General features: G+C 40.3%; 1 protein-coding gene and 1 pseudogene across 1 annotated transcript; one reads left to right on the top strand and one right to left on the bottom strand.

The window, feature by feature from the left end:
* Positions 1-657: 657 nt before the first annotated feature.
* Positions 658-2,427, bottom strand: LOC9637602 (annotated as a pseudogene).
* Positions 2,428-3,622: 1,195 nt separating this feature from the next.
* Positions 3,623-5,407, top strand: LOC9637603 (LRR receptor-like serine/threonine-protein kinase ERECTA). Its single transcript, XM_002989551.2, has 11 exons — positions 3,623-3,714; positions 3,784-3,937; positions 3,992-4,063; positions 4,127-4,198; positions 4,250-4,321; positions 4,379-4,522; positions 4,586-4,681; positions 4,733-4,804; positions 4,860-4,931; positions 4,989-5,060; positions 5,121-5,407. The coding sequence occupies exons 1-11, from the start codon at positions 3,642-3,644 to the stop codon at positions 5,209-5,211; spliced, it is 990 nt and encodes a 329-aa protein (XP_002989597.2). The 5' UTR covers positions 3,623-3,641; the 3' UTR covers positions 5,212-5,407.
* The last annotated feature ends 12,492 nt before the right edge of the window (positions 5,408-17,899 follow it).

A 17,899-nucleotide genomic window follows, 5' to 3' on the forward strand; every position in this document is an offset into this window, starting at 1 on the left:
TTTCCTGCTTGAAACATTAGTACGAGGCTGGATGATAGCTCGATCATAAAAACACTAACTTCAATACATCGAGTTTATTCAGGTCCAGCAAGAAAAGGTCGTCGAGTGTCACTTCTTTTTCGCCAACTTCTTTCATACATCCATACAGAAACAAAGTATCCCATTCCAGCATTGATTCTTCCACAAGGCAACAGCCTTCAAGCAGAACGCTCAACGTGCAGACGCATTTTCCACACTTGGATCGACCACTTTCTTCTGCTTTGGATGCACACTTAACCACCACACAATCTCAGATTGCCATACCTTATACATCTCGATCATAAAAACGCTGTGCAGAGAATCACCTGCAAAAGACATTAGTTTTTTCAATGCATGCATTCAAACCGTAATCAACTACACCACCAAACAAGATGGCTCATCTCTTGGTGGACAAAAATCCTGCTCTTGGCCCAGGAGCCATACCGGATTTTTTCACCTTCACAAAACACAGCAAAAAACTAAAACTCCAAACGAGAATGTAAAAGAAGCAAACCTTGTCCCACTCCCAATCCGTGGATCTACACCTTTGTCGGATTGATCTTTGTCAGAGGCAGGCTCTTTGAAATAGCCACCGTACAAGAAAATCTGGAAAAGAAAAAATGTTCACAACGCGCAAAACTATACATTTAGTTCATCTAAATAAACAGCAAGCTGAAAACCATTTTTAGCTGAAGGCCAGGCAGCTCCAAGCTTGGGTTTTATTTCTTGCCACTGCAAAAGGAAATCAGTTTAGTTGTTAAAAAACAAGGAAGAACTACGAGGGACAGAAACAAACCTTACAATCGTCTAAATCCAGCACTTAAAGATCATTGAAGTACCTGTGTCAAAAATTCAATATTAAACATTTACACTGCTGAAACAGCCGACCTTTCTTCCCTCAACGTGTCATAAAATCCACCAAATGGAATCATTTTATGTTTGTTTCTGGTCTTGTCCTTTCCCTTTAATTCCTAAATTACTCTTGCATTACAGCTGTGGCAAGGTTCACTTTTAGAAGTTTACTAGTCCGACTTTGGTGCTTGAAGCTTAGGTCCTCGGCAGCTTTCTCGGCGTCCTCACGCGTGGTGTAAGTGATGAAGGCGCAGGCCCTCTGCGGGACGAGCCGGAGCGATTCGATCTCTCCATACGAGTAGAAGTTGTCTTTGAGATCCTCGGTGGTGACTCTCTCGTCGAGGCCACCAACGTAGAGCGTCCTCACGGTGGCATCGTCGGGAGTGAGCGTCGACATCTCCTCGGCCTTTTTCAGGAGCTTTGCAGCAACGGGATCATTCAACCTGCAAAGAAAAGAACTCTCAAAGTGAGAAGAAACGCGAAGAAGAGAACACAACTTACCCGTAGTGTGAGAGCTCGCCAGTGACTGGCATCTCGTGCCTGTAGGGACAAGCATCACCTCTTTGGCATCCACCACGGACAAAGAAGCTGCAAACGTGTGCTCGGTTGCGCTTGTAGTATGGGCTCGTCCTCTGGAGCTTGAGGATCATGTCATTCGGCCGGACTTTACCAAAGGACGACTCGTGATCCACCTTGCGGTCGTGTTCTTCCGCAAAGTACTCGCGATTGACATCGCTCTTGGGTATGACATCGTTGGTGGCCAGGGCGCTATCCCGGGCCTGGACGGGCAGCCCATACTCGCTGGAGCTTGCTACACGTCTGGCAAATCTCAGTCTTCTTGTATCGCGAGTCACGGCCGGCCTTCCAGCGAAAGACGGTGAAGGGCCTGGCGCAAATCTTACACTCCTTGTCGAAATTCGCCTTGGTCTGTGCCAAAGAAAACAAACAATGTGAGCTCCACGGTGAGAAATCGCGGCGCTTACCATGCGAACATAGGGATTATCCCACGTAAAATTCGTGGATATGATTTTAGGGCTCTAGCAAAATTATCCGTGGTCCAAGCAATACTCTGATGGTGAGGCCACCACTTCTCGAGAGAAAAATCTCAGCTCTCACAAGGCGACAAGCCACAGAGAATTTTGGAAGTCTAGTGTTGAGGTCTCAGTTTACTGTTGCCGCTGCCAGCCCGATGTCAGTATCTTGAGATTGCTGGTCGCTGCCAGTTCGTGACTCGGCTTGCTGTATGCGTGCGCAAACATTTCGAATCACGATGGAGGAAGGATCAAAGCTTAAAAGGATCCCGAGAGCTGTTGTCAAAGTAGCTCCAACCAGGTATATGGTCGATCCTATGACAGGGATGCCACAGTCTCAGTCGAGCGATTCAGGTATCACTACGTAGCTCAAAGGAACACGACAGGACAAGACATATCGATCACCAGGTTTGACACATGCACGCTTCATGCATCCGTTTCGTATTTCAAAGAGAGGGGCTTGACGTGTGCAATGGCTATGTTTCCTGGTGACTTCTTTCTCAGGTTTCTTTTCTCCTGGTACCATTTTCGTTGATGTTGTCACGTGCTTGATGGTCTGCGGAAGATAGAAACCATTGTTGCCAACAAAGAAGCAGGATTGTGATAAACCATTTGTGTGAGTAATGATCTTCGTTTGGAACTTGTTTTCAAGTCTTAATTGCTGTCATTGCAGAGAGTTATCTGCAACTGAGGGAAGGGAGCCACAAAGGCAGCAAAAGACTGCCTCTCAGCTGAGAAAAGATTCAGCACTCCTCGCTTATGACTTGCTCGATTGTGCACCCGGCCGCATCTTGGGGTATAGTATGACGATGCTATTGCAGGTAAAACTGAGTTCGGATCGGGAGAACCTCATTGAAGAACAACAATCTGTCACAGTTTTCAAGCTCTATCGGCAAGTGTATCAGCGAAAGAGATGATACTGGCTGGCGGGGGAGCAGCCGGCGGGCTTGTTCTGGGCTCTACGGGGAGGAACATTCGGAGTTGTGCTCTCGGCGACGCACAAGACTTTTCCAGCTCTCGACAGCCTCGTCTTCATTCCACGATACCACCACCTTTCAGGGGCTGCTCACTCTGTTCACGAGGTTGAATCCCTCTCTGTCCGATGCCGGCTGGTTTGGCTACTTCTTCTCCACGAGCCAGGTAACGTTCCTGCTTCCCAACCGGAACGTCTCGTATGCTTCCGCCACCTTGGCCCCGCTGCTATCATACACGGGCATCCGGATCGACGAGCTTGGAGACCTTGGCACTTGCAGTTTCAGTGTGGAGGGCTTGGGCCTCAACAACTTGGGAGTCTGATGTCTTCGCAACGAGGCTGATCCCGAGATCGCTCTTCAACCACGAACAAGACCTCCTCCCAAAGGCCATGATGCGTGTCATGACCGAACTGCAACTTCCAGCTACATATGCGATCCTCGGCGTGAATCCGGCGTATCGCGACGGCTCGTATCGCCCCTGACTTGGTGGGACGACAATGCGACCGTGGCGGAGATGAGGGCTGCTGCGAATCTAGTGTCGCAGGCGAACAAGCTCTTCATCACTTACGTGAACGAGGCACGAGCCCAATTGGCAGCAGTCCTTATTTGAGGAAGAACTATCCTCACCTTTACCACATCAAGCGCAAGGTCGGTCCCACCTATCCATCACTGCGTGGGCAGCGAATTCAACTGAGAATCAACATAGCGAACAAAGCAAACTTTTAAAATCTATCAATCAAAATTTAGGGTTCTTCCTTACTATGAGATGGGGCTTCTGAGCGTTGTTCTTGGGCTCTGGATTGCCGCTCTAGCAGCTGCCAAGACGGTGAAGCGAGACGGTGAGTCCATCCTCTCCACCTGCATTCTCGATCTAGCCAGGGATTAAGCGACGATCTTGCCAATTCCAGTCAAGGCATTGAACGAGCTCAAGGCAGCTGGAGGATGGAAGGTCATGTACGCTTGGAATGGAGAGGATCCCTGTGGCGATGGAGACGCGGCGTTGTGGCCGGGAATCACCTGTTCCTCCCCAAATGACAATGGCTATCGAGTGGTCACGGAATTGTGAGTTTTAATACCTCTTATCACTTTGATCGTCACTTGGTTCGTTCTTTCCAGGGAGCTCTTTCAAGTGTCGATCATTGGAACGTTCCCGATCGGTGTCACGAATTTGCTGGATCTCAGGAAACTGTACGTTTGCGTGTGTTGATTTTCTTTTTCCATGTACTGAGTTCTTGCGTTCTTCTCTGGCAGAGACTTGCATGGCAACAAACTCACCGGATCGATTCCTCCTCAGATAGGACGCCTGGAGAAGCTTGTGACTCTGTAAGCAGTCTGGCCGAAAGAGTCTCGACTTGATTTGATTTTTCTTTGCAGGAACTTGAGATGGAACAAGCTGCAAGACGCCATACCTGTTGAGATTGGGCAGCTGAAGAAACTGCAAAACTTGTGAGTAGAGTTTTATTTCCGTTCTAAGTTCTTTCTTTCATCGTGTTTGTCCGTCAGGTTCTTAAGTTTTAACAGCCTTAGAGGACCTATACCGAAGGAGCTCACGTATCTGCAGGAGCTTCGATACGTGCATCTTCACGAGAATAAGCTCATCGGCCGGATCCCTCCGGAGTTTGGAGAACTTCCTTATCTCCGACAATTGTAAGCTTCAGTTTCATCCATGCAGACAGATTTTCTATATGCCATTATATTATTCTCTCGCAGGGATGTCAGCAACAATCATCTTGTGGGAACCATCAGAGAACTGCTAAGAAGCGAACAGAATCGTGCTAAAGATGCATTTCCATCTCTACGAAATTTGTAAGCTTTTCTTCTTTTGTGCTTGGAGTCTTAAGCTCGACGTCCCCGCAGGTACCTAAACAACAATTACCTCACCGGAGGAATACCAGCAGAACTTTCGTACTTGCGCAATCTAGAAATCCTGTAAGTTCGACGCTAGAGTTGTCCTCGCCTGCTGATTCCCCCCGTGGCTATGCAGGTACTTGTCTTACAACAAACTTACAGGTCCGGTACCGGACGCACTCGCAAGCATCCCGAAGCTAACCTACCTGTGAGTTCTTTACGCCTCCATCAATTTTTCTCACGCAAAAGCTCGTTTTTGTCGTAGATACCTGGATCACAATGCTTTGAATGGCCGACTATCGTCAGCCTTCTACAGCCATCCGAGCCTGAAAGAGATGTACGTTGGCTCTTTCGCTTGATTATCGATGTAGTAATATCCAAGCGTTTCTTTTTCCAGGTATATTGAAGGGAACCAATTCAGCTCTTCCGCCAAACCAGTTGGTATACACAGGACAATGGAAGTATCCGACGCCGACTTCATTTTTTAGAAAGCAAGAGTTTTATTTATGCAGTCTCTGGTCCACGATTACGCTAGAAGAAGTTGCCAAGGAGAGATTCAGGGAGAATATTACTTTTTCACGTGCTAGTGAGTTCGATTCCCGGTACCAGTCACTTTTCAGCCGTGAAGCGTTTCATGCTGTTGTCTGAGACTGCAAAATGCATCCCTGGACAATCTATCATGCATGAGAAAAGCGTACATGAAATATGAGGAGACTAGCAATTGCCCAGCAAATGCTGGGTGGTTGGCAAATTTGATGCCATTTGAAGAGGTTTTCTAAGCTTAGTTATGTTTGCTGTTTAATCAACTCCACAATTGAAAGACATTCTCATAACCAAATGTGTTATGAGCATTATATAAGCTAGATTAGATAACTGTTGAGTTGCATTCCTCCATTTTGAACACAAAAAGCCCAAAGAATACTTCCAAGTCCATCTTTGGTGCAAGTGTTGGTACTTGCTCCTCAGCCTGCTAGAGAGGTTCCTGGGATGAGCAAGAAACCATTATATTGCAATGAGAGTTGCACTCAAAAAGCAATAGGATGAAAACTGTACCTCTGCCATTAGCAACTAAATAGCACATGCCATAACCAAAATGGGACAGCACCCAAGGCACACTTGTTAATGCCAGCTTTGTTGTGGTGTGCATTTGAAACTCACAACTTCATGGTTGGATATAGAATTGTGCCATGTTTTTGTCAGTCTACTTAAGAATTTCAGCATAGACTGTATTCACAGTGTAAAAGTGTTGATCATGTGGTATAAGATTGCCTTGAAGGGGGGTTGCAAGCACTTGAACACGAAGTTGTTCAGGTGATCTACACCTTGACAGAGCAACATAAAGTTGACCATGTGTGAAAACAGGTTGGGGGAGGTAAATGCCAACACGGTCGAAAGTTTGGCCTTGGGCTTTAGAAATAGTTAAGCAATAACCCAGACGAACTGGGAATTGTCTTCGAGACATCTTGAAAGGGATTTCAACATCAGAAGGTGTAAGGGTAATACGTGGAATAAAAACTCGCGATCCCTTGAATTGTCCTGTGATAATTTCACAATCTAAAACGTTTTGAGATGCTTGCTTGAGAATGAGGCGTGTGCCATTGCATAAACCAATTTGTGGAGATATGTTCCTAAAAAGAATCAAAATCACATTTTGTTTTAGAATTAATTTGTGTGGTGGTAGTCCCAATGGGGTGATTGAATTTAAGAATTCAATTGGGAACTCTTCCGGTGATCTGAGTCAACTGTGTCAATGCTCAAATAAATATATGGATCACCTGGTAGTCTTTCAACAATGTCATTATTTATTCTGAATGTGTCGTCATTGAGTGGGGTGAGAATAACCTTTGATGCAGCTGTATAAGTATTTATAATATCATCGGTATTTGGGAAAACAAAGTTTACAACAAATGTAGTGATAGATAATGCATGTGGTATTTTGATAATATCTGGTGGGAGACATGGCAACTGTAAATTACTATGCCAAGCTTGAGAAGCCATTCAGAAAAACAAAGATTACTTGAACGCATGTTTTTTGTTAATGTTAGTGTTGTAAAGAGTGACCATAGTCTATTCATTTTAACTGAGTTTGAAATAATAAAGGTTCTATGGCCATGGGGAACAACAGGAAGGGTTTGACGAAAGTCACCACTTGTAATCACTATAACGCTTCCAAATGGTTTAAAATTACATTTGAGATGTTTTAAACATTTATCAACCACAGAGAAAGCATGTGTATGAACCATACTAATTTCATCCATATGAGAACATTTGCTTGTTTAATGGTTTTTCCAACATCACTATTAATTGTTAAAGCAGAGATAGAAGTTTCATTTAAAGGAACAGGAAGTTTAAAAGTCATATGTGCTGTTTGACCATATTTTAGCAAAATGCTTGCAATCCCAGTCCATGCCATACTGATTACTTTTATTTTTTTTAATTGTAATGCTGTAATGATGGTATTAAGTAGAAAAGTTTTTCTAGTACCACCAGGTCCATCAATAAAGAAACATTGATGTTGGTTAGTATCAATGGCATTTATAATGAGTTCAAAAATATAACGTTGTTCATAACTGAATTGATTTATGTTTGCATTTATTTGGTCTTGTGATGGGTCAAGGATCTTTGTATTAAGCATGTGTTTGATAATAGGAGTAAGAGTTGGAGTGGTAAACCAAAATCACAATTAGATTTATTGTGTAGTTGGAATTTTGAATTAATATCGACTAAAGCAATGTCAAAATAGTTTATGTCATTTCTAGCATAATCCTCAGACATATCAATTTTGAATTGATCCCATAATAGATTTGGATCTTTTGGTGAACAATACAAACAAATAAAAATAAATAACTGTCTTAATTGGGATGGCATTTTAAAAGTAGAAGCTTCTTGCATGTAGTGTTGCCATTCTGAATCATCTGCTAAAAGTCCCATTGCCATAGCTGCTTGTTTAAAAGAGGAGAAAGTAACACCTTCGACAGTACATATATCCTCAAATGATATAGCACCTTTTTTATAGAGTAATATAAGCCGTAAGTGGTATAACTCACTATTAGAAGAAGATATGGAATACATTCTTGGTATGAGTTTAGTTTTTCGCTGGTGTAATTGCCATTTATGAAAGGATTTGTTATATGTGTAATGTAATGGAATTTGAGCATATGTATATTGCCTTGCATTAGTATTTTGCATGTTTAAATTGAACCATTGTGTAAGCATTGTTCCATTTTGAGTGGCTCTTTCTAGTGCTTCTTTTTCATGACCTGGTCTGAAATAAACGTTTTGAAAATTGGGTAAATGAACTGGAAGACGTATAATAGTTAGTGATTTATCATGCATATGAAACTTAAATATACGCCACATGGCTTTAGGAGCAGAAATATATCAAGCATTAACAAAACTTGAGATTTCGTCCCAATTTAAAGTCCCTCGTTCTTCAGATGCAGTTAAAAATTCTAATGTTGCACAGTCATAACCTTTGTATACATATTGAAATAAATATTTAATACTTTTAATAGAAGCGCAGATCTCTACATTGATGTGTGCTTAATATTTCTTACAAAGGTATTTATTATAAGGAACAACCCATCTGTTGTCAATAGTACAACCATTTTTTATGAAAGTGTGCCCGTTATTGGGACGGTAGTAATTAGGATAACCATCAACACAATAAATGGTTTCAACATTAAATTCTTTTGGATAATTCTTAGAGCATTTGTTATTTTCCATGCAAGGGCTTCTAGGATTTAAATTACCACATGGACCATGTATCATATGATTTATAATTATGTTATGCAATTCTGGTTCTAACAGTGGGTGTGGCAACTGTGCAGTGATAAATTCATCAACTGAGTCTCGATTTCTTATCTTATCTTCGCTTGATAACATTGCTAAGAAATGACAATGAGGCAAACCTCTTTTCTGGAATTCAATAACATAAACATATGCGATGCACTTCCCAAAAATTCCTTTGATACTTATGTCATGTAGGAATTTTTTAAGCTTTAAGTTGAAAACTCTTGAAATAAGAGCAGGTCGATCCTCAGGTGATTCATTCAGCTGTAAGTTTTGCACAATTTCAGGCCACTTTGGGTTGCATGTAAATGTAATAAATAAGTCAGGTTTTCCAAAATGTGTGACAATAGCAATAGCATCTTGATAATGTTGTTGCATTGCTCGTGGGCTACCAGGAAATGTAGAAGGCAAAATTACAATTTTTCCAGGTTCAACATTATTAGTAGCAGCTCTATTGCTAACATAGTCCATAAGACCTGTGTAGTAATCCACTTTTAAGTGTTTTTGATGAGTGCGAAAGAAATTAAAGTTGTTAGATTCAACCTTTACATAAGCATCAACTATAAATTGTTGAGTGAGTTTCCCAGCATGTAGCAATTGATCATAAAGGAAAGAGTTGCCAATGCTATCTCGTTGAGATAATCGATATGCATAGTACTGGAGTAGCATTATATGCGACTCATTGTAATAGATTTTTTCATGCCAACCTTTATCACCAAATGGTAAAAGTAAAGGATAAACCATAGGATCACAATTTTCATTACGAATAGAGATTTTTATTGGCTGTGAATTATATGGATGTATGCATATTTCTCTGTCAAGAGATGGCTCACCCTCATCAATAGCGAAAACAATAGCAACATCATTAGTCTGTGGCAAATTATAACGATGTAGATTAGTACTTTCACTTTTAACAATCATGTAAACACCACGTTTTGGGGTTCCATTGCAAATTGAGCGATGTTGTTCTTGTGATTCAAGATTATACATCATTTGAAAAGCTTGTGCATACGGGTTTATTATTCTTAGCAAGTTATCTAATTGTAATAATAAATTAGAATCACAATTTGTGTTGAATGGGTTTTGCTTTCTAATATTTGTAGCCTCAGAAGCGTCAAGCATGTAAAGTTGTCCATATGATGGTGGCACATTAGCTGCAGGATATGCTGAAGCAATTTTGTGATAAATTTGACCATGTATTCTAAAGCAATATGGGCCTTTACCACTTAAATTATCAATATTAGCACCCATTGATGCAAAAGCCAAAGCACTGTTGAAATTTCTTATGTTAATTTTAAAATTGGGGTTTCTATTTTCATTAAAAAGCATACGCAATATAGTAGGTAAAGATGAAAGCTGGGGAAGGGAAACCTTTCCATTCTGGCAGCACATTAATCTTGACTCATTTTCAAAATGTAATGCACCACAAAAGACACATACGGATGATATATTTCCAATATTAAACAGTTGTATTGTATGGTCATTATAATTCTTTTGATGTGCTAATTTATAGATAGTATAACTGTGATGATTACATGTATTTGTATTAGTTTCATTAGCATTTTCAAGGTTTATATTTGTATGACCTTCATCAGCATATGCTATGTTTGTATTAGCATTGTCAAGATTTGAAGTAATTTTTGCATTAGCATGTTCAAGGTCTAGATTAGTTTCTTCATTACTATATGCAAGGTTGTTGTGAATATGATTATATGTGCTAGTGTCAATAGTTGGAGGCAAATGGTGACGTATGCCTCTTAATACTTCACAAAGCGAGGCATATTTGCTAGGGATGATAAATGAGATGAAATAACCTATCTAGTGTCAAAGCACTTATCTTAAAATTTTCAGAGATTCTAAGTAAAAGCCAGAACTTGCCTTCTTCTTACACTGGAAAAAAAATTAAAAAAAATTAAAAACGAAGACTATACAATGAGAGCACAATCTATACACACCTTAATCTGTAAACAAAAGAGACTAATCTAGCAACCAATAAAACCTAGACACAGGACTGGCACACCTTTTCCAGGGTGTGGTGAGCAACTGTGAGAGGTGGGTGGGGTTTGCAAGTTAGAGAACTCACCTTGGGCTTGTTCTCTCTCGCAAAAGGACAGCGACTGCAAACTCTCTGATGGTTCTGGCTGTGAAGGCTGGCTCTGGCTTCAGCTCTGCCACTGGATAGCATCCACAAACCCAAATGAAGACATTTCAAAATTTCACAGCACACAAAAATCCAGATTGTTGGGGTTGGGGGCCAAATTAGCGGCTGCCGGGCTGACTGTGAACACAGACCTTTGCAGGAAGAAGCACAATTGCTGCGATTGCCACTGATCCGGCAAGCAAGCGTTAGCTCAATTGCGGCAGGGCATCCAGGGCGAGCTAAGAAGAACGGGCACGGGGGCAGGACACCACTGGCACACGTGTTGCTGTGCCTTCTTCTCCCGCCCCACGCGGCTTGGCCGCCTCCCATTGGCCGGGAGCAAACATCAGCAAGTCTGTGAACAGCATCAGGTTATTCCGAGAGCCACCACCCGACGCCGCTGCCTTTTTCGCCACGTCCCTGAATTCCCTCGCTCTCGCCTTTCGAGCTTTGTCGCTAAAGATCCTCACAATGGCCTCAGCAATCTCCTCCCGCTTCACAAACGCGTCGCAGCTCCTCCCGTCCGAAACTTCCACCCCGATGCGGCACCTCTCCGCCATGATCTTGCGGTTGAGCCCCTGCTCGTATATCCGAGGCCAGCAGATGATCGGCACGCCGCTGGAGACGCTCTCCAGGACCGAGTTCCATCCGCAGTGGCTCACGAATCCAGCCACTGCCCTGTGCGCCAGAACTTCTCTCTGCGGCGCCCATGAAACCACCAGGCCTCGTCCCTTGGTCCGCTCGACGAAGTTCTTGTAGAAGTCACTGTTCTTCACCAGGACTGTCGTGTCGCCCTCGTCCACGAACTGGGGCGGCCTGACTGTGAGCAAGAACGGCACCTTGCTCGCCTCCAAACCGAGCGCGAGCTCCTCGAATTCCTCCTGCGAAAGCTTCGCTATGCTGCCGAATGCAACATAGAGGACTGAGTCTGGCTCCTGCGTGTCGAGCCAGTCGAGGCATTCAGAAGAACGGGCACGGGGGCAGGACACCACTGGCACACGTGTCGCTGTGCCTTCTTCTCCCGCCCCACGTGGCTTGGCCGCCTCCCATTGGCCAGGAGCAAACATCAGAAAAATTTCTCGCGCAACCATGGCTACCGACCCTGGCCCGGGCCTGGGATCCAACGGCCGGCGAGCCTCCCCACTATCGCTTTATATGTATAGATTAAGGATGCTAGCCAGCTTCTTAGAAGGATGCCTGAAATGATTCCAGCATAATGCCAGCCCATGATTTCGTTGATGTAGTTATGTTCCTTGATGTACTCTCGATACCGTACTATTACAAGCAGCTTATAGAATTTGTTGGCGTGGATGAAAATTTCCACAAAAGTATGGTGATCCTACAGCAATTTCAACTGGAAGATGTACAAATAAAATAAAATTTCTTTGCTACTTGTGCTCTTTGAGTTTACACCGAAAACACCAATGGCCCTTGCAGGATTTGTGTACTGCTTAACTTGCTTGATCGTCTTATTGTCGTCTCCGGGTGTTGCTATTGATCCGTTTGAGACGGTGATCCCCGACTGGGTGGATTCGTTTCATTTCCCGCGACCTTCACTTAGGGTAGCTTACGGATCGCAGAACGTGACCATAGAAAGGGAGTTTTTGCCGGCTGAAGTTCTTCTGCAGCCCAAGGTGAGCATCACGAATGCTGGAAATAGAGACCTTTTTACACTTGTAATGGTGGATCCTGATCCTCCCGGTCCACAAATTCCCATTTTGAGGAACATTCTACACTGGATTGTAGTTAATATCCCGGCTCAATCTACCAGTAAGCTCTTATTTCCAAAAGAAATCAGGACCGCTTGAGTACATTTATAATGAATTTGCAGATGTATCAGAGCAAGGAGATCATCTTGCCCCTTATTTATCTCCTACACCAGTCCAGGGAGTCCACTGTTATTATTTTCTTCTCTTCAGACAGGTGAGAAAGACTTTGAGCAGTCCTCGGATGACTTGAACATTGTGATTGCAGAAGAAACAAATTCATGCTGGAAGTCTGTCTGGAAGTCTTAGCAGGACTCTCTTCAGTGTCCGTGTGTTCACAGAGAAATATGATTTAGGTTATCCTGTAGATGGAGTCTTCTTCACCTCCAGAGTGATTATATAACTGATGAACTCGTATGAATAAATTGAGTAGACATGATCCCAATATCCTCTCCTCCATTGCAAGCATATATGACTTTCCATCCTCCACCTACCTTGAGTCGTAAGATCGTCACTTAAACTTAACTATTTCAAGAATGTGGGTGCACGCTCGCTTCACCATAGCACCCAGTAGATTGAAATTTTTTCTTTCTTTTATTTATTGTGTTTCAGAATATTCCCAGAATATTATTAATGTATGGCTACAAGGGGAAAAATTTAATAATTTCTTCTTCCTATGGATCCCCGTGAATGATCTCCTTGTCGTGAGTGTAATGTAGAGCTGAATCTGGCCGTCTGGGAGGATCCAAGTTGTACATGCATACTCCACGTTCATGAGTGAGCCTGGCAATTGCTGAAGAAGGGCGTGTTGTTACGAGTTCAGCTGCGGCTGTCGACCTTGTTGAGTCGGAGAGGGCCAGTCTTGGGATTAGCAAGGATGAACTGGTTTGGTTCCTTAAAGTCTTTCCACTTAGGTCTCTCCTTGAGCAGCTTACCACACTGATAGCGAGGTGTATACTGTAGTCTAAGCATTCTCACACAGGAATGCCTAGAAACTCTTAGCTTGCTTACACCGCAAGCCGCTAGCATTTTATGAGAAAGTTGGTATAAGATTGTTTCGGGTGCTAGTGTTCTTGCATAAGTCGCTGGAATTAAGCTTTGCTTCCATCACCAAATACAAGAGACACTGGCCGATTTCTTGTGGCTCAGGTGCTACCCAATGTCACTAATGTAGAGATCCCAAAGCATACTATGATGAGACCACTTAATCCATCAAGATTCATGCTCCTTATATCAACTAGTTTGATATGGACTAAAATATGGATGCAATGCCTCAAAGTAGCAGTGACTTTTTTAAATAAGAAACAATATCAACAGAATACAAATGAGGAAAAAAACTGAATACAAAGAAACCTTCCAATTCAAAACATGAATGAGTTTTTTTGATGAAAGAAATGAACATAAATATAATAGAATTGTAAACTTCAATGCAAATTATCTGCACATTAATATTAAACCAAATACTAATGATAATTAAAGCTGATTAATATAGATTAACTATGGTAACAAATATGTGATAGCACATGGGTGTATTCTATATTTACATATGTGCAAATATATTTTCTTACTAGTTCTATTGAAAAATATTATACATTATGATTGTTATAAAAGTAAATGAGTGTGTATAGGATTTTTGTCATAGGATATATTATATATGATGACACTTCAGACTACCACACAAGACTGATACTATATTACATCATCACTGTAAATCTAACAAGAATTTCTTTTTATTTTATTCTTGTATCATTGAGTGCAGATTTCTAAGTTTTTAATTGTTTTCTCCTTTGTGTAAAACACAAATCCTGAAGTCCCAAAGTTAACCCAAAGATATGCTATGTGGCAATGGCCAAGGCAAAAGTCTTACAAGTATAATATATTTTGACCAAAACTGCCAACTTGAAAAGTCAAAAGCAAGTCAAAACTCCTAAAAAAGCGCTCAAAGAAACAAGTATTAAACAATTGATAAACAAATATTTAGCAAGGGATAAAAAAATGATTGATGAATAACAAATGTCATAATATATGGAAATTTAAGTGTTGAAACTAAAGTCCTTAAACCCAAAGACTTGAAATTGAATGATATCAAAACCATCACTTCTTCAAATTTTTGAAGTGTTAAACATATCTAAGGTTTAATATATTTTGAGCTAGATATATTCAAGGGTGGGGTGAAAACCCAAGTAATCATTTGCCAAACCTTGGGGGCTTTGGTAAGTCTTATGGGTTAATAAAGGGAGGACTTTAGAGGAACTAATATGATCAAGGAATGTTTTATGTGGTGGGTGATAATATGAATATTGAGGAGTCCAAATCTAAAGTGAACATAGATAGATATATGGGATGACTTCATAAAATGTTTGATATCCAAATAAGTAGTACCACCTATGGTTAGATTAGTAGTATCATTTATTCAATCTCTCAAAAGAGCTCAAGTCAATTATCTTATATGCCTCATCAAAACTTTGTTCTAGCCATGTGGCTAGGGCACTTGGTGGTGAAGGTAGTGGGAGTACTTATAAGGTTTGCATTTGTTTATTGTGTTTCTTACTAAGTATAATAATTTTTTCTCTATCTTGTATTGGCTTAGCAAAAACCTTTGCATGTTGAGTTTAGTCCCTCAATATTACTATATGATAACTAACCACAAAACACCTTTGTTATTATGCCCTTGGTCATGTTTTGATTTTATATGTTATTTATGGTAAATATCTAAATCTACTCAAAAGACATTTAGAAAGTGTAGAGAGTGTTTTGAACCCCATGGTATTTTTTCTATGTCCAATTTATAATCTATTGTTACTTCATATTTAGTAAGTTTTCAAATTTGTCCCAGAGGCTAACTCTTGGGATTGGGATGAAAGCCCAAGTGTTTGGTGAGCCTATAGAGGGTTCTAAATGTATAGTAGAGATCCAACTATCTAAGACACTAATTTGGCATTCACTAGGTTGTGTCACTCTTTATTCTACATTTGACTTGGGTCTAATGGGGTACTTATTTGCTCGCGTTACAATATGCCAAAATTGTGTTAGACTATAATACACTTTATTTCTTTCCCTTTTCTCATCAAGCAATAACCCCTTTTTTAATTGGTTTAGCTTTTAATGGCTATTTTAATCCCATATATCCCCTAAGGTTCCAAAGATCTACAGTGATAATATATCTAAATTTTATCCCATAATCATATCAACTATATAGACACCATCTAGCACTATTTTAGCTAAATACAAGAAGCTAGTGTTTGTAAGGGATGTTGAATGCATACTAAACTCTTATTTTGTAATACAATGGGTTTAGAGTTTAACTTTAAATTCAAGTGTGTTACATCATTCATCTCCTTTTCCATAGTTAAGGACTTTAAGATGATATTTCAAAATACTTACAAGTTCTTACTTTATGTTTATCTAGCTAAACATAGATAGAGTTTACTAACACTTGGATAAGAAGGGTTAACAAAAGGAATTAGTAGTTTTGATTTTTTTCCATCATGACAGTAAAGAAAGAGTGTTTGTAAGGATAGGTTAACAAATATGTTTTGATACACAAAGTCAAATTTGTGACAAATGGTCTTATTACTTAGTAACCAAGGATTTGGTTATATGGTAGAGAAGTACCTTTAGTGGATTGCCCTTTAGGCCATGATGCAATGATGGTGTTGGCAAATATTGATATGTTGGTGGGGATTAAAAAAAGAATATTAGAGAATAGTGTTCCCTCATAATTTAGGGCATCTTAAAGATCCTAAGAAATGGTTATAGAGAGACTATTTATAGAAATAGATATTCTTGTCTTAGATTTATGGTATAAATGTCTTTAAACCAAATAAGACAAGTGAGAATAGATATAGTTTATCAAAAGTACCTTTGGATGTTTGACATGGAATTTGTAGCACTTGGAAATGTGAGGTTAAAGTAACTTGAGGCCACCTTTGGGGACTTAACAAGTATCCTAAGTCAAGATGAGGATGCATAGAGTGAGACTCTTTTAGATGGTCAATGGTGCAGTTAGGTGACTAAAGTAGAATGAAAAATTTAATCACTTACACTTTGCTAATGCTGTATTCATCTTTCATTTGTGCCTCATTTTCCATGGCTTAGATGTGTATTTCAATCATAATATACTTGTGTAAGCACAATGCTTTAATAACTCTTGCAATTTCTTCTCATTTCTTGCCACTTTTTTTATAGTATGGCACTTTAATTTAAGTAGTGATAGATTAGGATGGAGGCAAGTGCAATTAATTGAAGCATGAGGGCAAGTTTAAACCTTTTTTTTGGGTGTTTGAGGTGTTGATTGCAATGGTTTTTATGTGAGCACTTAGATTATATAATAGCCATGATAAAACTTTAGCTCCATAAACTTTTTGGTTCTTGGCTTAAGCTTCATAGTTGCTACATGAGTGTATTATGGATAATGAGGAGCATTCCAACACAATGATTGCATGTATGTAAGAAATTGATTTATACCTATTCCTCTCTGATGCACACACTAATATGTGAGTTTTTCTATTCTGGATTCTTTTCATGGCTGAGGAGTTGAGATTTTTACATCAATATGAACAACATACACTTGGGAACATAGCTATAATGTGGCAATTTATTAACTTGCTGAGCTTAGAATCTTGTATCATCTCATTGACAGAGATACATTTTTAAGCAAGCTCTTCTTGATATGCTTTGAATTTTGAAATGCACGAAAGGTTATTTATCTCATTTATTTAGTATAGCATCAAGAATTGGGGTATTCCTATAGGTGAGGATAGTATAATGGTAAAGTTTGCATATAGAGATATCAGTATATCTACATCATTGTTTATAAATTTCTACATATTTACACTTTTGTGGTTTTTTTTTTCTTCCCATAAGAAAGATTCATGCTCCATTGGACTAGGTGTTGGGAATTCTTAGGCATAACTTGCCATTAGTACTTGCTTGTATGTAGGATTAAGAATGAAGACCATGTTATCCTCTTTTCTTTTGACTTAGCAAGTGTACGTATGTGGGGGTTTCTATATAACCCTCCTCTATTGTAAGTTGTAGCATAAATAGAAGATGACATTGTTAAGGGGAGTGGTAGAAGAGGATTCTACTACTATATTAATTGCAAAGGAAGTAGTGTTAGATCTTGAGAATGCATAGGAAGAAGATTTGCCAATACAAGATAATGCACTATTTTAATTTTATATCACTATAGTGGTGCTATGACATGTAGTTTATAATCAATACTAGTGGATATCCTTTGCTATTTTATTTTATTTTTAATTGTTTGTAGGGTTATTATATATATATATTACCACGGACTCTAGGAGTGCAATTTTATATGGCATAGCATGAGGTGGTGGACAAATGTGAGATGGTGATTGAATGTAAGGTCATTAAAGAATGTGAGGTTATAAAGGAGGACCATCATGATGATCTTATAAAAGAGGACCCTTCACACAAATGCGAGGTGATGGTGGAGGAGGCTCAACATGGCATGATAATGAAGCCTCCTTATGACATGGATGCCCCAAACTTATAGAGAGATGCTTTATGTGA

The sequence above is a fragment of the Selaginella moellendorffii genome, unplaced genomic scaffold (genome assembly GCF_000143415.4).
Source record: "Selaginella moellendorffii unplaced genomic scaffold, v1.0 SELMOscaffold_99, whole genome shotgun sequence".
NCBI classification, from domain to species: domain Eukaryota; kingdom Viridiplantae; phylum Streptophyta; class Lycopodiopsida; order Selaginellales; family Selaginellaceae; genus Selaginella; species Selaginella moellendorffii.

Excerpts from the sequence above, each read along its gene's own strand:
- LOC9637603 (XM_002989551.2), top strand. The coding sequence starts at position 3,642 with ATGGGGCTTCTGAGCGTTGTTCTTGGGCTCTGGATTGCCGCTCTAGCA. Across the intron at positions 4,199-4,249 it reads CTGGAGAAGCTTGTGACTCT|GAACTTGAGATGGAACAAGC; the intron begins GTAAGCAGTCTG and ends TTTTCTTTGCAG. Across the intron at positions 4,523-4,585 it reads CTTCCTTATCTCCGACAATT|GGATGTCAGCAACAATCATC; the intron begins GTAAGCTTCAGT and ends ATTCTCTCGCAG.